This window comes from Nerophis ophidion, linkage group LG02 (assembly GCF_033978795.1).
Source record: "Nerophis ophidion isolate RoL-2023_Sa linkage group LG02, RoL_Noph_v1.0, whole genome shotgun sequence".
Classification (NCBI taxonomy): Eukaryota; Metazoa; Chordata; class Actinopteri; order Syngnathiformes; family Syngnathidae; genus Nerophis; species Nerophis ophidion.
In genome coordinates this window covers 26,096,221-26,119,987 of record NC_084612.1, presented here as the reverse complement: position 1 = coordinate 26,119,987, position 23,767 = coordinate 26,096,221, and the positions used below count along the sequence as shown (strand labels likewise).

Here is a 23,767-nt window from a genome sequence, read left to right as displayed (position 1 = left end):
GCCCCAAGGTGGATTAAAAAGAGGGTGGGGTCCAGAACAAAGCCTTGCTTCAGTCCAGCGGTAATGGGAAAGGAGTCAGACATGGTGTTCTTGACCCTGTACAAGATCTGTGAAATGATCAGAGCAGCCGAAACGTCGTAAGGTCGTCCAAATGGCTGGTCTTGGCACGATATTGAAAGCGTTTTCTAGGTATCAAAAAAATTAAACAGAGTGGTCGTCGTTGCTCACAAGATTTCCTGAAGCAGGCGCAGAAGCTCATGTCAGTGGGGCCACGAGATGGCCAGAAACCAAACTGTGATTCTGGAAGGACTTCTTTGGCAATAATCAGAAGCCTGTTGAGCAGTACCCGTGCAAAAATCTTTCAGGCGATGCTGAGGAGGAAGATGCAGCTGTAGTTTCTGCAAATCAGTCACCCTTCTTAAATATAGTAGTGATTGTGGCATTCTTCAAGTCTGCAGGTACAGACTTAGTCTCCCACATGCACACAATTGTCATAAATAACCTGGTCTTCAAGGCCATGCCCCCATGACAGATGAGTTCTAAGGGGATGTTGTCTGGTCCAGGGGTCTTTCTTGTATTCATGCGGCTTAACGTCTTCTGAAACTCAATGTAGGTGGGACAGAGTCACATCCAGTGCGTGACAGGTTGTTGGGGAACCTTACAAAACAGGTCATCAGCCGCTGTAGATGGGCGGTTCAGGAGAGTATGATTGTGTTTTTTCCATTGTTCGAGGACGGCTTGATCTTCTGAAAGGGTGGTTGGTCCGTCGACAAGCTGGAGGATGTTGCTACCCTCATGACAAGAGCCAAATATTTCCTTTGTTGCAGCATGGAAGAGGTGAAGGTTTCTGCTGTCTGCATAGGAGTGGATTTAATTTGCTTTCTCTTGCCACCAGAGGTTTCGCATTTCTCGGAGCCTTCGCCAGCATTCTAATTTGCTTCCTGGAAGTGTTGCAAGCAAGCGTGAATAGGGCAGTTCTCACATGCCAGGGGGGGAAGCTCTCTTCTGATTTTTCAGTTGTTGGATATCTGCGTTGTTTTGATCGTACCAGTCTTGATAAGAGTGTCTGGAGTAGCAAAAATATTTCCTCTGCAGCCTGGAGATGGCGCTGCGAAGCATGAACCAGTCCACTTCTGCGGAATCCGGCTGGGCAGCTGGTATTGGAGTCTCAGTAAGAAGCTCCATGAGACGGTTCAAGTAGCCTTCCTGGACACCAGAGATCTTCTACCTTGCAACATTAAAGTGTCTTGCCATCTTTGCTTGTCTGTTATGGCGGGGAGGTTTCACAATCGGCGTCTGAGGCGAGATAAGAGGAGCCAATGGTCTGTTCAGCAATCGTCTGCATCAGGTATGCTGTGGGTCACAAAGAGGTCGCTCCGATCACGTGAACGGGTAAGGATGTTGTCTTGGATGGTCCAGTGCTTTGACCACGGGTGTTCCAGGGAGTCTCGTGACGATTCAGAAGTTGGCAGAGGGTATTGGTGATGAACTACTATGAATTGATTAACATGGACCCCGACTTAAACAAGTTGAAAAACGTATTCGGGTGTTACCATTTAGTGGTCAATTGTACGGAATATGTACTGTACTGTGCAATCTACTAATAAAAGTTTCATTCAATCAAAATCAGTTAGTTTACAGCAAATAGGCCGAGGAGGAGGAGCCCGTTTGAGCTGCAGGATTCAAGACCCCGCCTGCTGAGAATGCCCTCCCAGAAATTGTGGTTGCCACTGACTCTGGCGTGAAAATCCCCAAGTACAAGAAGCTTGTCTTTACTGGATAAAGCTTGGATGGTCCAGTTAAGGGCATTATAGAAAGACTCCTTGACATCTTCCTTGGACTCAAAGGTTGGTGCATATACAGAGATTAGGGTCAGGTTGTTGCTGTTAGGGAGCAGCATGCAAAGGGTCATGAAACGTTCATTTATAGGTGTTGGGACCAGAATTTAGGGATTTGTGGTTGATGTATTGATCGCAAAGCCAACACTGTGGATCCACTGCTTTTCAGCATATTTTCCCTTTCCAAAAGAAGGTGTAGTTGGCACCGGCTTCGGCCAGACTTCCCTCTATGGCAAGTCTTGTTTCAGAGATGGCGGTGAAGTCAATATTGAAGCAGTCCTGTTCCCTACTTACGAGAACAGTGCGTCGGTGTGGTCTCTTTATGTCTGTGTTGTCGTAGTCTATAACGGTCCTTACATTCCACGCTCCCACCGTGAAAAGGTTCAGTTTTGGTTTTGGTTTTCTTGTTGTATTTTGACCGCATGAGTAGGTCCCCACTGTCCGCTGTATGCCAGTCAGGGGGTGGTTTAAATTATTGAATGGATTATGCAAAGAATTCAAATATTGTACTTATGTGATAAGTTTAAAGAATTGTTCGAACTCAAAATGTTTGCAAAGTACAAGGAAAAGATATACTGATTGATGAATGACACCAATTCTATCACATTTTCAGTAAATTATGTGAACCCCAAAGTAAATGAACTACCTATTCATGTGAACTGTATTAATATTAATTAATTTATTAATTCATTGTTGTCGTGTTTAAGATCTAAAAAGTTTGTAAACAACTGTATTAGAACTAATTTCCAGACAGGAAAAAGGTAGGATTTAATAAACTTTGCTTCTTTCTACTCCTTTTCGGACATGCTAGAATGTGAAACTGTAAACATGTAACTGTAAACATGTACGAAACATAGCTATGCTGTTATTATTTCCTTTTATTACTCATTGTTGTTGTTATTTTGTTTTAGATTTATTTTTTTTACATTTTTCTTTTTTGTCTGAAAATAATATCTACAATACTAAACAATATGATTTGTTTGTATAGCCACAAAGATGCGCCAAAAACATCTGGTCTTAATCGCTAGTGTTAGCTTGTAGCTAGAGTTTGAGATTTTCTTTTTTTCTCAGCATGGAAAGGAAAAAAATGAGTGTGAAGGACACCGCTGACGAAAAGAAGACAGTGATATCAATTGAATTAAAGTACGAAATCATGCACTGTACTGAAGCAGGAGTAGTCTAACACCAGCCTGTGATAACAGGGATAAAAAAAAAATAATAATAATAATAATATCTACACGGCATACATTTACCTATGAAAATATGGAAACGTTGCTGACGTTGTGTTTGATGAAAAAGCAGCTGGAAGGTGATATCGTAAAAATCCACTGTCCAAGGTAAAATATTTACATTAATATTACTTTACTTTATAAAAAATACTGTAGTTTTTATAATACATTATAACATATTGTTTTTATATTGTTTTATTATCCAAAAATATGTTTTTCTTTTTTAAAAGGCATGGTGCTGCTTTGGGGGCCCAATTACAAATTAATAAGATATTGTCGATGTTGATTTCAGTGTTTTTAAAATTGTTTTCTAAACGCTCCATCATTGAACCAATTAAACTAAAAATTGAGGCTCTTAGTTAATGCAATAAAACACATACTATGAAGCAGTCCCACCTGTATCCCAGCCCCTTCGCTGACATGGATTCTCCACAGACAGTTGAGACTGTTTGGGTAAGGCTCCGGATAGCCAGGAGACAAGATGGTGCCGCGGCGTTCGGTCAAATTGCCGCTGCAGGGAACTGAATAGGAGACAGAAATGACAGTTTTCTCAGTGAAGTTTATTAACCAAACAAGTAGGGAAAATGATAGGATGTTAGCAAATGACAGCCACTTTATGTGAGCAAATTATGAGCTACAGCGCAAAAAAAGTGACTTCATTTGATAAAACTAAAGCGACAGTTGAAACTGTTTGCTGGGGAAAAAGTTAATAAATGCATATAATTAATTTGATTAGTATTGAATTCACTATGATTAAGCTTTCAAATGATGTATACTTTTACAGAATGCAGTAAAAGAGGAATACAATAGAATACAAGAGCAACATCCAAATGATGCCTTAAATTGTTAGACAGGTAATAATTTGACAATGTGTATTATTGTAGTCCTGTAGGGTATCAGACGGAGAGAGGCAGCACATTTCTACACCACTGGAAACCACAACCACAATATCAATAGTATTGTTCAAATAATACCTCTCTGACAGGCAGAATTATTGTGTTGTCTTGTATGGAATCTGGTCTCTATTATAATGACTATATCTTCGATTTTCTTACCGATGCAGCTTGGCTTTGTTGCGTTCCATTGCGCCAGAGCTCCCGGTACTGCCTGGCACCAGATTGCGCTTGATCCCTTCAACAGATATCCTGGACTGCACTCGAACCGGACCACCGACCCAGCCGAGAACTCCGACCCGAGGCGCCTGCCGTATCGAGGCTCTGGCACCGAGCTACACTGACTGTCGCTGGTCCGGGGCACAGCTTGAAAAACGGCAGCAGCAAGGGAATAATGTAGTTTAATTTAGCTTCATTGATTGTCTACATTCACATTTCTTTGCACTTTTTAAACTTTACTTAATTATCAAATATGAGTAGAATCAGTTCAAATGTGTTACCCTTAAGTACATTGTTTGATGATTTAAGGTCTGGTCTGAGCAAAACTGAACAGGCAAACATTGCACAGCATAAATTTGAATGATAACATTGGTTGTTATCGTGTTTTATTAAATCCTACAAATTGTATATTGCAACATTTTATGAAAGCACATTTCCTGAACTCAACAATTCTCAATGCACACTATGCATCACTATTTAAGGCAGTGTAACTTCACACAGCCTATCAGTGAAAAAAAAAGCTAAATAATGAGGTATATTACTATTATGTATACTGTTTTTTTAAGTAACAAAAGCATTGTTCCGCTCTGCTTTTAATGTATAACTTATTAAAACTTTCACATGTAATAATACATCACCATATTATTTTATTCTTATAGTGTCTTCTGTATATACTTTTAAGATGCATTTGTTGTGGTCTGTGGTTTTTTTTGTTTTTTTTACTGTTACATTTGCTATTTTATACACTCATATTACCCTCTAAAGTGTCTGCATTTTCAAAAAGCGCTTTCTAAATAAAATGTAATATAATTTGTATTATTTATGTGCTCCAATATATTTCTGTAGTTTAACTTCTAGATTTCCAAGTATATCCAACAGCATCTAATAAAGTGATGATATCAGGATTTAAAATGATTTTTTTTTTACCAACTATGAGGGTTTATTTATTTATTCGACAAAGTGGTCTGTCATTAATTAATAATGAGTTCTTAGTCATCACTACAAAAAAGAACAGGACTGTGTTTTAGAATTACAAGTTGTATGTATAGATGGGTACGTTTCACATTTGAATCAATACGGTTCCAATTTTTGGTACTTGAGAGTCGATATCACCACTTAACAGAACCAATTTTTGGTATTCCTCTGTGTTCATATGTTATTAAATGAAAATTTGCTTAACAATACAATCTAATATTTTAATTAACATTTAACAGTGAGCTGATAATTGTGCTCCCCAGTTGTTATATCTTGATTTCTTACACTCCTGGGTCTCATTTGCAAGTAGTGTAGAGTCGACTTTGTAACGTGAATCTTCGTTGTAGTTTACATGCTCAAATTTTGAGTTGGTGAAATCGGCATGTAAAATTGCTAATGGTAATCAGTAGCATGTCTATGAAAAAGTCAATATAAATTAGCATCGAGTTAGTGCATTTTGAAAAGTGTAGCCATACTGTTTTCTATCAGTCATACTGGGGGAAATTGCAACATTACCAAGAAGCAGTTTGGCTAAGACAGGTCCAAGTGCTGCTTGTTTGCCGGTCTAGGGCCTAATTTACAAAGATCCAAACACCACGTGCTAAACAGTGTGTCAAATTTATAAAATTGCGTGTGCTATTAGTCAGCGTGTTATGTGCAATTTACTAAGACTGCATATGCAATTGTAAAAAGGTGCAGCCTTATCTCAACGAGGATTTTGCATGTCCTGTACGGGGCATCACACTGCCGTTTTGTTATGCTATCAAACTTGCAGGAGACATTTACCACTTTTTATGGGCATTTTAGAAGCAGTCCTGCAGTGCATCCAAACTGAAACCACTTTTTTTGTTTTCTTCTTCTTTTTTTATCACCGAAGGTGCGCTTTTTGGAGAGAAACTGTTCTTACTCCGACACAATACACAAAAAAAATGCACACTTGAAGTTAATTTCAAAAAATAAATATTTTTAAGTCCAATATATTCAATGTGAAATAAACAAACTTTTATAAAAAAATTACAAATGACTGTTGAAATTGAATGTTGTTTTTTGAAGTCGTTTAATCCTTTAGCTGCTATAAAATTATAAAACTATGTTTTATATTTTTTAATTTCTGACAGTCCAAAATGTTGACACACATACGTAGGTCAAGAATAGTACCGACAAAATCTGGTAAAACCCCTAAAAGTACTGAATTTGGAGCCCATCCCTAGTTGTATGCTAGTTGTATACATGTTTTCTCCGTTATCCATTTTTGTATTTTCTCAGAAAGTTCAACATGCCATTAATTGCAACTTAAATAGGTCATGCAATTCTAAATTAAGATCTGCACTATTACGAATACTAAAAACTGAAACGGCAAACTTTTCTTCAGTATTCTCAGGTTAAACAACACACACAAAAATTACAAACATTTGGTAAATCACATTTAGTGACACAAGTGAAATAAGATGTGTTGGTACCTTGATAGACAAAGTGAAAGCCTTTCGCTGATTGACCACTCTTGGCGTTGAAGCGCAGCATTATCTGATTAGATGTAGCCAGTGGTAACGTCTCCCCTGGGAAACACAAATCCAAGAAAGGACCGTTTCACCGTAAACTCTTGGGTTGTTTTGAGGGAATGTGCAGCAACTAATTGTAACAGCAGGACAGGTTTCATTTGAGCAGGATTGTACACACTGCAATAACTGGAACTTTTTTTTTCTTTTTACCCATCTCTCCATCAGTTTGTGTACTATCAAGATCCAATTTGACGCTTCACATAATGAAGTCTGCCGACACCTGTAGCTTTCATCTAATATCTCAATATGAATTCTCCTTATCCCTCAAAATGTCTACATCATCCATAATAAAAGATGTGGCTTTTGTCCTGCCTTGTGACGTTTTTAATGAGGAACCACGGTAGTTGCCACCACAGGTACAGGTCTGAGTGTCTGTAATAACAGGGATCAAAGACAACAATTTTATTAAGGAGTGACGTTTTGTTTTACTTTTTTCCAGCACAGACACCTAAGCTGTGTGTACATAGGCGGATGGGGTAGATATGGACATATTAAAAACAACAATACAAACTATAACAATTCAACTAAATTTAGAAAAAAAAACTAGACTTAATTACTTAACCAACAAATTCAGCTGCTGCAGTTATTTCTTGTAAATAAATGTAATTAATTGCTGTAATAGAAAGAGAACTCCTACACACATAACAACAGTGATAAATGAGACCAGTGTGGCCTTGTGCGGCTGACATTTACAAACATTATTAAGCATGTCGAAACATGCATTATGTTTGTTGATTGCATACGGCTTTCTGTGTTTAAAGTGTAAGTATACTGTCACTTATCCTGTCACTTTTCTGTAACAAAGTTGTTTGCACCTCTTTGGGTGTGCTTGTGTGTGTGCACATCGCTGTGTGATTCGCTAATGAAGCAGATAGCATTAAGTCTCTGCAGCCTGGTGGGTTTTGTTTTTTGCCTTCCCTTCAGTTTTTGCCAAAAAGCAAATTTCCCACCAAAATTCAATTAAATAACAGAGGCAACCATTCAATAGAAAATTAATTGCCCACTTCCTTAGGACAATCAAGGACCACAGATGGGGAAGAAACATAAATAACCTTAGTTACACTGCAATTCGCCACTTACCAATATTTAACATTTTATTTCTAGAAATGGCCATAGTTTTAAGGGATATTTACTTATTTTTAGTCATTGCCCAATCTTAATTTTAACATGAATAATTATATCTGTTCTATTCTAGCTTAAACATTTTAAAAACAAACAAAAAAACAAAACTATTTAAATAATATATTTTGGTTTTCCCACATTGAAAATCTTGTTTAAAGGTGCTTAATTTAGGAATTGAAAGTTGAATCCTGCTTGTTTTCAGAATAAATTATGTTTTTCTATTTTAAAAGTCGGGCTTCACAGTGGATGAGGGGTTAATGTGTCTGCCTCACAATACGAAGGTCCTGAGTAGTCAGGGTTCAATCCCGGGCTTGGGACTTTTCTGTGTGGAGTTTGCATGTTCTCCCTGTGAATGCGTGGGTTCCCTCCGGGTACTCTGGCTTCCTTCCACTTCTAAAAACATGCACCTGGGGATAGGGTGATAGGCATCACTACGTTGGCCCTAGTGTGTGAATGTGAGTGTGAATGTTATCTGTCCATCTGTGTTGGCCCTGTGATGAGGTGGCGACTTGTCTAGGGTGTTCACCGCCTTCCGCCCAATTGTAGCTGAGATATGCACCAGCGCCCCCCGCGACCTCAAAGGGAATAAGCGTCAGAAACTGGATGGATGGATATTTTAAAAGTCGTGGCAATTTCTAGATTTACAAATCTAAATTTAGGATGTCTTGTGAATTCAAATCATCTGTCCATGCAGGTAGGTAATTTGACTATTTGTTTTTGGTTTTTTTTCCCCCTTGATATTTGTTTTTTTTATCCGAGCTCTATTTTGCAGTGGAGTAATGAAATACGCTCCTCAGTCCACATTACCATAAAGAACAACATAAACCTTACGAATGCAAGCCATAATGTAAACTAAGCAAAGATAGTATGCATTTTAAATTTAACTTTTTCATTAATTTGTTAAAAAAGATAATTTGCTCACCATTGCAGTTTGTCCACTAAAATCAAAATGTATCTGTCCGTAAGTCAGCTATAGATGTTAGAGCTGTAGAATAAGTTTGGTCATTGTCTTTTACTTCAGCAAAGAGGCTAAACTACTGTAGCATGATAGTCTTGTAAAATGTGACTGCAATGTTAACACTGCAGCTCACAGAAGCAATCAATGCATAGCAGAACTGTGATGACTCCAGTTTTCTGCATAGGGACACAAGTGGAGTGTGTGGACACTACTGTAGTCTGGATATGTTGAGTCCAGTCCAAAACTACTGCGGATCTTCGCCATTGATGCCGTCTCATAAAGATTAGCCATAATGGATTTTCGCCAAATACATCACTGCCAAATAAAATGTGATAACAACTCCTGGTGTTGGGTTCTTATGGCCCCCAAGAGTTGCCTTCTTGCAGACAATTTCATTAAATTCTTCTTACAAAGATGGTCTCAGGAACCTCTAAAGACTAGAATGTGTATTTATTTATTTTTTTTTCTAAGAATGTGCACAGTTTGCACACACACGGCTGGGCTGTTTCAGAAGGATTTTTTTGTGGTGAAGATTTGGATACAGAACAAGTCAAGCGAGCAGAGATCTGGTGGCTTACTTTAGATGACTTTCCTAAGTCAAGACTAATTGCAAGAAGGTATTCGAATAGTTTTCTGGAACCGTGTTTAAAGGGTTATTGGTGGTTTCAAACCTTTTGAAAGACTGGTGTTCTGGCGAGATGGGCGCCTCATTGGAAATCATGCACCTCCGTAAATGTAGTTGCACACTGAAGGACTCTTTCACATGAATTCATTCGTTACGAGGGATGTGTTTGCATGTTCTCCCCATGAATGCGTGGGTTCCCTCCGGGTAGTCCGACTTCCTCCCACTTCCAAAGACATGCACCTGGGGATAGGTTGATTGGCAACACTAAATTGGCCCTAGTGTGTGAATGTGAGTGTGAATGTTGTCTGTCTATCTGTGTTGGCCCTGCGATGAGGTGGCGACTTGTCCAGAGTGTACCCCGCCTTCCGCCCGATTGTAGCTGAGATAGGCGCCAGAGCCCCCCGCGACCCCAAAAGGGAATAAGCGGTAGAAAATGGATGGATGGACGAGGGATGTGAATATTTGGCCATCTCATGATTCAATTACGATTATGATTCAGGAGCTACAATTCGATTAAAAATTGATTATTCATGCATCTTTAATTCATGTGTATTGATGCAGTTTTAATTTTTTTTTCCATTTCACTAAATAAGCGTTGGTGACTTGCAATTTTACAAAAACTATTAATTAGGAAAAATAATCAGTTTAATTATTCCCACATTTATGAAATTAATGAAATTGTCTGAACAACTGGAACATAAGTCATAAAGAAGCTGGTCAGATCTCTCAATAAGGTGGTCCGCTGCAGACAGCCACATTTTAAAACGGTCTGCATTACTTTATTTACAATAAATAAATCAATTATTGATTATGGAGGTTTGCTAATTGATTCTATAATCGTCCATCCATTTTCTACCACTTATTCCCTTTGATCCATATCCAAATTGCGATGCAACTAAAAATTTATTATTCTATTTGTTACACTAAATAATGTTATATTTTTGTGTTATGCTTCACACTACAAACAATTAAATGATCTAATTCACGATTTTTTAGGTTAAAGTTTTTATTAGGCTTTAGGCGGTGCACATTCGGGCTCAAGCTCTCTAATGTTTGCCCTGAAACTGAATTTTACTTTTGGGGTAAAAAAAATAACGTGCTGTCCTGGAGTCCAATAGAGGGGCAGCAGCTCGGTGTAGCAGCCTGCATACAGCCTACCTGAGCCTGTCCTGAAGTAGAAGGGCTTCAGCAGCAGTCTGCCTGAGCATGGGAAGACTATAAACGGGGATACTGTGAAGCTTTTTTCTAACCAAAAGTACCGCAACAGCTTGGTAACAACACAAACTGTGCTGAAACGGGTGATGATTAAAGCTTTTTTGTTGGACATTATTCTGCTGGTTTACCAAATGTTAGTTCACTAAAGTTTTGGTACAACAAGTGCCTAATAGCACTTGTTGTACCAAAACTTTAGTGAACTAACGCGGGCGACTTGTCCAGGGTGTACCCCGCCTTCCGCCCGATTGTAGCTGAGATAGGCGCCAGTGCCCCCCGCGACCCCAAAAGGGAATAAGCGGTAGAAAATGGATGGATGGATGGAAGTGCCTAATAGCAAGGGAAGACCAAAACTAATTTGTTGTTTGCTCATCTTTTTTTTGTTTACATTTAGATATTGTGCTTTATTAAAGCATATCAATTTATTTGTGTAGTCAAGTGTTTTGTCTGCTTTAAGCTTTTCGGAAATTGAACGTTGAGATGCCGTATCTGTGAAAAAAACAACAATTTTTTTGCCAATGTTAGAAAATCCATCTCTCATCAGGGCTGAGCACCGGCTCTTCTTCAATCCAACAATAAATCCATCTCTGACCCTTAGAAACAAAAAGCCAATCACATTGGTGAGATTAAAGTTTACCTAAGCGTGGTCGTGACCAGTAAAGCATTGTCAGATTTAAAACTGCAAAACTGAATTTTAACCCAGATGTTTAGGTGCACCCCAATCCGTAGAAGATGTAATGTATACAAGACAAGTACTGTTTGTCAATGGGTATCTTAAAGCCATGCAAGACAAAACAATACATTACGATCAATTTGGCAACCCTGTCTAATTTGAGGCAAATTGTAGGAGTGTAATAATATCCATCCATTTTCTACCGCTTATTCCCTTCGGGGTCGCGGGAGGCGCTGTAGCCCATCTCAGCTACAATCGGGCGGAAGGTGTCGTACACCCTGGACAAGTCGCTACCTCATCGCAATAGACAGACAACATTCACACACTAGGGCCAATTTAGTGTTGCCAATCAACCTATCCCCAGGTGCATGTCTTTGGAAGTGGTAGGAAGCCGGAGTACCCAAAGGAAACCCATGCAGGAACGGGGAGAACATGCAAACTCCACACAGAAAAATCCCGAGCCCGGTATTGAACCCAGGACTACTCAGGACCTTGGTATTGTGAGACAGACGCACTAACCCCTCTTCCACGTGCATATACCTCAGGAAATTTGTCACAATTCCTAAAATGCTGACTCACAACCTTGCACCTGAGAAAAGAGGTCTCACAAGACAGCCAATCAATGCATCAGCCTCTCAGTCCTCACTATCCTCATACTCCTACAAAGGACCGACAGCAGTTCTTGAGTCTAACGGGAGAAGTGAACAAGATCAACAATTCATCATTCCACCAGCCTAAATATTGGACCGATTTTTCACCAACTTTTTTAAAGCTCCTGAAGACTAGAGACGAGTAGAGCAGCCCGGTGAAGGATTTCAGACAGAGAGTTGTCTCCCTGAGGTGAATTAATATGACATTTCTCCAAGTATGGGGACGGCGTGGCGAAGTTGGTAGAGTGGCTGTGCCAGCAATCTGAGGGTTACTGGTTCAATCCCCACCTTTTACCATCCTAGTCACGTCTGCTGTGTCCTTAGGCAAGACACTTCACCCTTAGTCCTGATGGGTCCTGGTGAGCATCTTGCATGGCAGCTCCCACCGTCAGTGTGTGAATGTGTGTGTGAATGGGTGAATGTGGAAATATTGTCAAAGCGCTTTGGGCTCCTTAAAAAGGGGTAGAAAAAGCGCTATACAAGTACAACCCATTTTAATAAGGATACAAATGTACATGCTTTGCCATCAATTCACTTTATAGTATTCTTTTTAAGTCACCACTTGTCACCTGAATGTGTTCCTGCCAGAGAGCTTAACAGTCGGGAGTTCTCATTGGCTCCATCAAACAGCTCCACAGAGTCGTTCATCGCGGTCTGGAAGACAGCAAACTGACCGAAAACAACTGGAGGGGGAAAAGTGGAACAGGGGATGAGATGATTTCATATTTGTGCAACTATCGTGTTCATGTATTTACGATAGGAGCGTACCAAATTGTGGTGGCACAGTAATGTAGTAGGGGCACATTTGTCTGGTGGTGTAGTTTAGCGGGTAGTTTGGAGATAGAACCACTCCCTCGGATCCGCCGTACTGTCCACCACACGGAGCTGCAGAAAAAAAAAGAAATAGCATGTATGGATTAGCAGATGGAGAGATAATTTTGTAACTTCCGTTATAATTTGAAGCACATGAAAGGGAAAATATGGTACAGTGGTACCTCAAGATACAAGTATTATGAGACACAAGCTGTTTTTGTTATGCTGCAAGTACATTGGAGTTTCGAGCCTCCCAGCCGCTGGTTGAATTAGTGATTGTCCACAGCACACAGCCAGAGGTCGACACAATCCTGCCCTTACAACAGGAACGGAGTAAAGTGAGCGCAAAGCAGAGCACCGAAAAAAGAGGCGGACGACACTCCCCGAATCAGAGAAACAAATCATTAAAACATGTCCGACCTTTGTAGCTGACCTTGCCCGAACACAGCACCATCAGTCTGCATTACACGAAACCATGTATCCATGAAAATATGTGGATGCTACTGTAGCAATGGTGTGTTTGACGCCTTTCAGTTCGCTCTGTCTCTTGGCTCTTCAAACTGGACGATCAAGCAATAAACTTGGTACCAGAGGTGGGTAGTAACGCGCTACATTTACTCTGTTACATCTACTCGAGTAACTTTTGGGATAAATTGTACTTCTAAGAGTAGTTTTAATGCAACATACTTTTACTTGAGTATATTTATAGAGAAGAAACGCTACTTTTACTTCGCTCCATTTATCTACATTCAGCTCGCTACTTGCTACTGATTTTTATCCATCTGTTAATGCACACTTTGTTTGTTTTGTCAGACAGACCTTCAAAGTAGGATCTATCACATACCCGCGTTTCACCAATCAAATGCAGTCGCTGGTGACCTTTGACTCCGTTTCACCATTTAACAGAGCCAGGCGGTCACATAATTAACTGCACACTTTTTTTTTTGTTATAAATGTTGTGATCCGATGGTCGGATCATTACCATATTGTTATTTTTGTTCCATTTTTATATCACTCTGCGGTTTGACATACTTAGTTCCTGTTTTGTTTGTTTCCAAGGTCACTCATTAGTTTCAGCTGCTACTCTCTTTTCCAGCACACCTGTCTTTACTAATCACCACCTGTTTATAAGCCAGCGTTTTCTGTTCACTGTTTGTCGGATCTTAGTTTGTTCACATACATCTGTTTATGACTTGTCTCTCACTCTCGTTTTTCGCTAGCTCTCACGATAAGCTTTATTTTATTCCTAGCTTTCACGCTAGTTGTTTTGTGTTTCCTTTTGTGTGCCTTTGTGCTTCGGTGTGTTTGTCCTAGCTTTCCATGCTAGCACTTTTATTTGCCTTTTCTATTTGTATCAGTGTTTTTGTTCATAGCTCCTTTTGTTTAATAAATCCCTTAGTTCTTACCTTTTTGCTGTGTTCTTGCTGACGCATCCACGGAGGACCGAATCCGGCAATACAATGCCACACAAGCGTAACAATAAAACTTTATCTATAAATTTCAACATTGACCAACAGTTGAAAATAAAAATCAAAGTATGTACAAAAACAGTACAAAACTGTATAACAAACGTACAAAACAGCGCCAGGGTGTTGTAAATTCAAAGTAACTAAAATATAATGCAAAAAATATATATATTGTATATAAAATAAACAAAGTGCAAAGCCATAGGCTCACTCAATCTCAGTAAATAACTTACATTTGGAACACAGCATCATCGTTTTCACAGCTTTTTGGTTGTTAGAGGTAGAGTGTTTTAATATAGAGTTCTAAATCTTTTTTAAAGGCACAAAAAACAGGTCGGGTATTGAGAAACGTACATTTATGAATATAAAACTTAGCCAATAGTATAATGAGGTTGCAACTATAAAATTCATTTTCAATTTTTTTTTCAACACAGTGTAAAACCAAATAAATATTATTTAATGTGTATTATTGTTTTAGTTGCTTAAGAGATATTCCTGGCTCGGAATTTGTTCATTGCTATTTTTAAGTTTTTGTGCATTACTTGTTGCCGTCATCCTTAAAGGAACAGGTTACTCATCAGTTAATCAGTACTAGAGTAGTTTTTTCACAACATACTTTTTACTTTTACTCAAGTAAATATTTGGGTGACTACTCCTTACTTTTACTTAAGTAATACATCTCTAAAGTAACAGTACTCTTACTTGAGTACAATATCTAGCTACTCAACCCACCTCTTCCCATGATCTAATGTATTGACCATGCAATCCAGTGTGACCTGTATGGCTGTTGATCAAGTATGTCTTGCATTCGCTTAAATAAATGATAAATGGGTTGTACTTGTATAGCGCTTTTCTACCTTCAAGGTACTACTTCCACATTTACCCATTCACACACACATTCACACACTGATGGAGGGAGCTGCCATGCAAGGCGCTAACCAGCACCCATCAGGAGCAAGGGCGAAGTGTCTTGCTCAGGACGTGACGAAGTTGGTACTAGGTGGGGATTGAACCAGGGACTCTCGGGTTGCGCACGGCCACTCTCCCACTGCGCCACGCCGTCCCTGCTTAAGTGTGTATAAAAGCCGCATAAATTATGTGTCATGACCTGCACGATGTTTGTATGGAGGAAAAGTGACATGACGAAAGGTTGCAAAGAACGTTAAAGGCAGTGCCTTTAATGCACGCAATAGTGTTGTCAAGGGTGGAAATCGGAAGATATTCGGGAGAATGGTTGCCCCGGGAGATTTTTGGGAGAGCCACTGAACTTCAGGAGTCTCCCGGTAAAATCCGGATTGTTGGCAAGTATGAGTATTAGTGGTGAATGCGGTGTTACAGCGCCACCACCGCTGTATAATACCGGTGGGCTAGCTCTATCGTTAATTTGATATTTCCTCAAGGGCCAAATGAAATTACATGGCGGGCCAAATTTGGTTTTGTTCAGTTTTAAATGTTGGCCCACTCTGTATATGAGTTTGACACACCTGCATTAGATGTATAACGTTTTATATATACAGTACACATTCATACTACACAATTTTTTCTAGTTATGCATGTGTGTCCTTGTTTTTGTCTTCTTATTAGCAGGACAATTTGAACACTCTACTGGGTTATGTTTCCAAAAACAAGCAAGTGCCACAACAAAAAAAAAAAGGCTAATTTTGCCTCTGGCCAATGGTTGCACACATCAAGGCATTGGAAACTGTAATTACCTAATTTTCAAGTAACTTGATGAAAGGCTGAAAAAAACAAAAACAGAAAAGCAGCATTTTGCGGCTGATGTTGACATTGCTCTCTTTTAGCTTTGCTATTCGAACACACACAGTGCACCTTATTCCTTACTCTTATTGGGGCGGCATAGCTCAGTTGGTAGAGCAGCCGTGCCAGTAACTTGAGGGTTGCCGGTTCAATCCCTGCTTCTGCCATCCTAGTCTCTGCCGTTGCGTCCTTGGGCAAGACACTTTACCCACCTGCTCCCAGTGCCACCCACACTGCTTTAAATATTTAACTTAGATATTGGGTTTCACAATGTAAAGTGCTTTGAGTCACTAGAGAAAAGCCCTATATAAATATAATTCAATTCAATTCAAGTCCTTTCATCTACTGATGAAATTTAACTGCGAAATCAAGAAAAGAGGATTTCAAATAAAATGTTGCATTTTCATGGACCAAAATGATATTTTTACCTATCATATGCAGTTGTGATACACACTGCATTTCAATAAAAACACACATTTACTGTAACATGATACTATTGGAATTTATTAAAAGCTGCTGAAGGAATATATTATTAAATATTATTATTATTATTATTGATCTATTTTCACCAAATGTATGCAAGTTTGTTCTTTTTTTCAAAATGCATGGTACATGTTTACATTGTGGTGTTTTTTGTGTGTGTGTTTGTTAATAATTAATTACTCTCAATGGTCAATATTGTTTTCGAGTTAGGAGCTCCATCACAGAAGGAATTAAGAAAATACGTTGAGGTACTATTGTATATCAAATAATAAAAATGAGATGTGAGAATTGTTTTTTATTTTATTTGAATTTCCAATATTATACAGTATGAAGTGTCAAATTAAGTATTAAAGGGGAACTGCACTTATTGGGGAATTTTGCTTCGAGACAGAACACATGTCTTTTTTTTTTTTCGGGTGCAAAAAATGATGAAAAACGCTTGGAAAAATGGCTAATGGGAGCCACCATTGTAGCCTTCAAAGGCCTCTAAAACAACTTTAAAACCCTCCAGCAACATTTTGTGTACCCACTGCCAGTGTATATATAATGTGCCCCGCTGCCTTGTGGGTGGTGTCTAGGAAGACAAAAGGCAAGGGGAGCACACCCTGAGAGAAAAGCAAGTGCTGGTAGCCGCACCATAGGCGGTCCTCCCACAGACTGGAGCTCCGGGAGCCTCCTGCAGTTGTGAGGAAGTGCCGGTCGTCCTAGGTTTCCCTTGCCACCGCATAGAGGTCCCCACAGCGAAGAAGTGACGTTGGAGTCTGCGCCTCTCCCTCGTGGAAAATAACCTCAACAGCAGAGTGGGCGGATATATGGTTGATGGTTGCATAGAAGCTCCACAACGGTCACAAAGGCAGAAGAAGACTGAAGCAAAGATGGGGCCCCAATTGTCTTGGTCTCCATGCCATTGGACCCTGGCCTTCTTTTTGCCAAGGACAGTGTGGTGTCTGTCTGTGCACCAGTCTCCCCACTTTAAAAGATTCCACGCACAGGCGTTCTCCTGAAGGCAATCCCACCAACAGGAGGACAATCATACTTGTTTCGAGTGATCGCTGACGACGATATATAATGTAGTAACAAACACATCATATCTAATATGTAAATATTAGAAAAAATATAATCATTCATGTTAAATATTTATCGTATTTAAGGTTATTTTAATCATTACCGGAACTAATTCTTTGCCGCATTAATTTCTGTTTCCATAGCAGCGCACGTCCGACTTCTGGCAACAACCCCTTCAGGAATCAAAAACCTGTGTGTGTTCTTATCATGGCAGACTTGGCAACACATGACGAAGACGACATTTCTGGACAAATGAGGATTCACAACCTTATCCTTTTGAATCTGAATTAATGGAGGATGAACTACTGCTTCTGGAACCGAGCACGAAGTAAAAGTGAGACGTTGGAGGAGACGGACGCTAAGAGAGTGAGGTGAAAGTGAATCAAATCTGCAAAAATGTGGAACTTGAAGACAAGCTATTTCCACATAAATGGAGTGATTACCCCAAATTTACTGAAAAAAAAAACGTATCTGGCCAGCTGGACCAAAGAGACAACTGTCCATCAAGTGAGAAAAATAGTTCATCATTGTTTACTCTTACAATAAGAATGTCGCTACAGTTTGGTTATTGTACAGAGTGAATGTAAACGTGAATGACGTATTGTTGATATTTTTAAATGCATTTTTAAAGTGATTTAATTGTGGAATTGATTGCTCCCATTAGAGCAAGCCGATTTCTATGTTAGAAAGCGGAAAAAAAAACTTGTCTTCTTGTTTCTTATAAGGATTGTGAACGGTTGGCATGATCCTAAAAAAGTGCAGAAAAAGTAAGACTTTATAAACGTCACAAATACCAAGAACCTCCAGTCAGGTAACAACACTTTAATCCATTATTTTGAAGACTAATGTAGCTTTCAGGGACATATTGTTGCAACGAAGCATTCAGATTTTAATTACGAGTCTTATTTCCTTATTGGGAGCAATGTAGCCAATACACTTCAGTGTTGGCAGGTGTATGTGCTTCTCTAATCTGTTACTCTCATGTGTTTTTCATCTTTAAAACAAGTACATGAGCTGCATTTGTCAAAAAAACAAAAAATACTTACTGTATCACACAGAAACTTATTATTTACAGAGAGGTAATGCTATTACATTTACTCATTATTGGTTGCAATAGTCCTGTATGTTCAGGGTGTACCCAACCCCACTCAAAAAAGGCAGTTGGGATAGACTCCAGCTCCAAATAAAAAAAAACATCCTCATTTCAAAAATACATCTATTTTATTCAGACATCAAAGTAGACTGCTTGCAATCACTACCAGCAATTGTGAAAATGAAACTAAGTTAAAAAACGTTCTCAATGGGGAACTTGAAAGCCACCACTCAGGATAACGGGGAGGCAAGAAAGAAACTGAAACTATAATAAATGCTATTTAATACTCATTATATAACGAGGACTGCCAAAAAACCCAAGTTAACTCATGTGACAAAGATGTAAGCACCCTCTGAGAGAAAAAGAGAAAAACTGATGAAAAAAAAGGAAAATGTAAGATATTTGTTTCTTACCAGACTGCTCCTAAGTTAGCAACCTCTTTGTTTATAATGTATATTTTCTGCTGTATTTACCTTTATTTATCTACTCTTATATTGTTACACTGCCCTTTTTTTTTTTGCTGCTGCTGTTACATATACTGTAATCTGGTAAATGGTCATTGTGATTTGTTATATACAGTGTTGAGATCCACTTTTCGGTTCTCCACATATTATTGTTTATTGTTCCAGTTTTTGTATCACTCCGTCGTTCCACCTGCTTAGTTCCTGTTTTGTCCGTTTCCATGGTTTCTCAATGATTTCACCTGCTACTCACGGTCCCGCACACCTGTTACTGTTAATCATCTTCCCTATATAAGCCTGCCGTTTTCTTGTTCAGTCTGGGACCCAAGTTTGCTTTCACGCAACGGTACGTCTGTTATTCTTATTTGCTTACAAGCAATTCTTCATTATTCTCGCGGGCTTACACGCTACGCAACGCAACGGTACGTCTGTTATTCTTATTTGCTTACACGCAATTCTTCATTATTCTCGCGGGTTTACACGCTACGCATTTGTTTATTACAGCTCTCATGCTGATGATTTGTTTTTCGGTTTTTGTGTGCCTTCGTGCCAGTTTAGTTTGTCTATTTGTATATCCCAGCTTTCATGCTAGCGTCCTTTGTTTGTTTTGGCTGTTAGCTCCAGTATTTTTGTTCTATAGCTACTTTTGTTATTTAAATAAATCAGTTAAATCTTACTTTTGCTGTGTTCTTGCTCAACACATCCACGGAGGGACAACTTTGGCATTACTATGCCACACAAGCGTAACATAGTATTGTATATATTACATATGTATGATATGTAAAAATAACATATTTGTTATATTTTATATTGTTAGTACATTTATTGTGTACTTTTTACCTCTTGTTTTTCGCCCTGTTTTTGTGTCCTTTTGTGCATTATCCTTTCCCTCCTTTGGAACTGAGCTACTGCGTCGAGCAATTTACCTTGTGGATCATTAAAGTGTGTCTAAGTCTAAGTCTATCAGCATGAAGTGATGTCACGCAACCCCCAAAAAAAATTTAATAAATAAATCAAGACTACATTTTCTTCAACTCGGTGCATTTTTACACTATATTTTACCTTTAAATTTATTCTCATATACCAACAATTTTTGGCTGTCGGGTTGACATTTTCATGTACCATGTAATGTACTACAACATTCTTTTTTTTTTAGTAGATCATTTACTAACATTATTATTTTGAAAATGTATAAGATGCTTGCAAGGAACTTCCCATTTGGCAACCCTATCCTGTAGCTCCGCCCCCTCTGGTAATATACTTCCGATGTTGTGACCTCTGTTTACATACTTCACGTCAAAAATATATCTTCTCGCTAGCTGCTAATAAATACTGTAGAACTACAACTGGTTCAGATCTAACAGTGAATGGATTGTAGTCATCCAAATGTGGTTAGCAGCAAAGTAGAAAGCCGTCCATCAACGTTGTGGCTCGGAGAGTGAGTGCAGGCGACGACAAGATAGATGATGCCAACTATGCTAACTAGCTAACTTTGTTTTTGGCGCCCCTGTCTTCTTTTTGTTCTGCAGCATGACTGAGGTGAGCATTCAACATATATTGTTTGGATCCAATCGTTTTGATATTCTACTGTGTTTACATAATTCACTCACGGAACTTTTGTTATTTTTTAGAGAGTTCCGGGCGGACGGCTTTTCACCAGACACATTCCGGTTTGTTGGGAAGCCACGGATGTATGGATACTACACAACTGCTGATAAAAAAACAAAGTCTGAATGTTACTAACACAATTAGGTCCCATCTCTTGTCCTTACACGCTACGATATTTCATAAAAAAATGCAGATGTGATATTTGATGTTTGAAAACACAGATAATTTAAATGACTGATGTGATTGAGCACAGTAAAATGTTGCATTCATCATGTAAATACGGAGATTATTAATGCAGTCTATTATGAATGTATCCATTCTTCCATCTATTTTCTACCGCTTGTCCCTATCGGGGTCGCGGGGGGTGACAGGTGTGCTCGCTGGCAAATTTTACTTCACCATAAACCCTGACTGGACTTTGGATAAAACCGTTCGCCACATTTTAGCAAATAAACAACGTGCATTTAGGTAAAACATTTCAACAAATGTTTGACATCATCATATGATATTTATATGACATTATTACAAAATTGCATTTCTGTCCAAATAGTGGGCTATCTTATAGAGTTAATTTAAATAATACAAACAAGTAATTGATTAATCATCCATCTATCCATCTTCTTCCGCTTATCCGAGGTTCGGTTCGTGGGGGCAGCATCATAAGTAGGGAAGCCCAAACTTTCCTCTCCCCAGCCACTTCGTCCAGCTCTTCCCGGGAGATCCCGAGGCATTCCCAGGCCAGCCAGGAGACATAGTCTTCCCAACGTGTCCTGGATCTTCCCCGTGGCCTCCTACTGCTCGAACGTGCCTGAAACACCTCCCTAGGGAGGCGTTCGGGTGGCATCCTGACCAGATGCCGGAACCACCTCGTCTGGCTCCTCTCAATGTGGAGGAGCAGCTGCTTTACTTTGAGCTCCTCCTGGATGACAGAGCTTCTCACCCTGTCTCTAAGAGAGAACCACACCACCCAATGGAGGAAACTCATTTTGGCCGCTTGTACCCGTGATCTCGTCCTTCCGGTCATAACCCAAAAGCTAATGACCATAGGTGAGGATGGGAACGTACAAACCTTGTTTACATATGAGTTGGGAAATTGTGTTTGATGTAAATATAAACGGAATACAATTATTTGCAAATCCTTTTCAACCCATATTCAATTGAATGCACTACAAAGACAAGATATTTGATGTTCAAACTCATAAACTTTATTTTTTTTGTGTGAATAATAATTAACTTAGAATTTCATGGCTGCAACACGTGCCAATGTAGTTGGGAAAGGGCATGTTCACCACTGTCCTTGGCCCTGTACTCTTCAGCATCTACATGCTGCCGCTGGGTGACGTCATACGCAAATACGGTATTAGCTTTCACTGCTATGCTGATGACACCCAACTCTACATGCCCCTAAAGCTGACCAACACGCCGGACTGTAGTCAGTTGGAAGCGTGTCTTAATGAAATTAAACAATGGATGTCCGCTAACTTTTTGCAACTTAACGCCAAAAAAACGGAAATGCTGATTATCGGTCCTGCTAGACACCGACCTCTATTTAATAATACAACTTTAACATTTGACAACCAAATAATAAAACAAGGTGACTCGGTAAAAAATCTGGGTATTATCTTCGACCCAACTCGGCCTTCTTTCATCTCCGTAATATCGCAAAAATTCGCTCCATTTTGTCCACTAAAGACGTCGGGATCATTATCCATGCGTTTGTTACGTCTCGTCTCGATTACTGTAACGTATTATTTTCGGGTCTCTCCATGTCTAGCATTAAAAGATTACAGTTGGTACAAAATGTGGCTGCTAGACTTTTGACAAGAACAAGAAAGTTTGATCATATTACGCCTGTACTGGCTCACCTGCACTGGCTTCCTGTGCACTTAAGATGTGACTTTAAGGTTTTACTAATTACGTATAAAATACTACACGGTCTAGCTCCAGCCTATCTTGCCGATTGTATTGTACCGTATGTTCCGGCAAGAAATCTGCGTTCAAAAGACTCCGGCTTATTAGTGATTCCCAAAGCCCAAAAAAAGTCTGCGGGCTATACAGTGTTTTCTGTTCGGGCTCCAGTACTCTGGAATGCCCTCCCGGAAACAGTTCGAGATGCCACCTCAGTAGAAGCATTTAGGTCTCACCTTAAAACTCATCTGTATATTCTAGCCTTTAAATAGACCTCCTTGTTAGACCAGTTGATCTGCCGCTTCTTTTCTTTCTCCTATGTCCCCCCCTCCCTTGTGGAGGGGGTCCGGTCCGATGACCATGGATGAAGTACTGGCTGTCCAGAGTCGAGACCCAGGATGGACCGCTCGTCGGGACCCAGGATGGACCGCTCGCCTGTATCGGTTGGGGACATCTCTACGCTGCTGATCCGCCTCCGCTTGAGATGGTCTCCTGTGGACGGGACTCTCGCTGCTGTCTTGGATCCGCTTGAACTGAACTCTCGCGGCTGTGTTGGAGCCACTATGGATTGAACTTTCACAGTATCATGTTAGACCCGCTCGACATCCATTGCTTTTGGTCCCCCAGGGGGGGGGGGGGTTGCCCACATCTGAGGTCCTCTCCAAGGTGTCTCATAGTCCGCATTGTCACTGGCGTCCCACTGGATGTGAATTCTCCCTGCCCACTGGGTGTGAGTTTTCCTTGCCCTTTTGTGGGTTCTTCCGAGGATGTTGTAGTCGTAATGATTTGTGCAGTCCTTTGAGACATTTGTGATTTGGGGCTATATAAATAAACATTTATTGACTGATTGACTGTGTTTCGTCACCTTTTCTTTTAACGGCACTCAATAAACCTTTTGGAACTAAGGAGACACATTTTTGAAGCTTTTCAGGTTGAATTTGTTCCATTTCTTGTTTTATGAACAGCTTAATTTGTTCAACAGTCCGATGTCTCCGTTGTGGTATTTTAGGCTTCATTATGCGCCACACATTTTCAATAGGAGACAGGTCTGGACTACAGGCAAGCCAGTCTAGTACCCGCACTCTTTTACTATGAAGCCACACTGTTGTAACACGTGGCTTGGCATTGTCTTGCTGAAATAAGCATGGGCGTCCATGAT

The 23,767-nt window shown here is 39.7% G+C and overlaps 1 protein-coding gene across 1 annotated transcript in view; it reads right to left on the bottom strand.

Moving 5' to 3' along the window:
* Positions 1 to 23,767, bottom strand: part of LOC133538691 (CUB and sushi domain-containing protein 1-like) — a 1,135,806-nt gene that overhangs the window by 170,720 nt on the left and 941,319 nt on the right. Inside the window, exons 33-37 of the mRNA XM_061880405.1 lie at positions 12,722 to 12,838; positions 12,523 to 12,636; positions 6,615 to 6,710; positions 4,123 to 4,326; positions 3,464 to 3,588 (exon numbers count right to left, since the gene is read on the bottom strand). Of these exons, the coding sequence (XP_061736389.1) occupies positions 3,464 to 3,588; positions 4,123 to 4,326; positions 6,615 to 6,710; positions 12,523 to 12,636; positions 12,722 to 12,838 (656 nt within the window). The remainder of the gene's footprint in view (positions 1 to 3,463; positions 3,589 to 4,122; positions 4,327 to 6,614; positions 6,711 to 12,522; positions 12,637 to 12,721; positions 12,839 to 23,767) is intronic.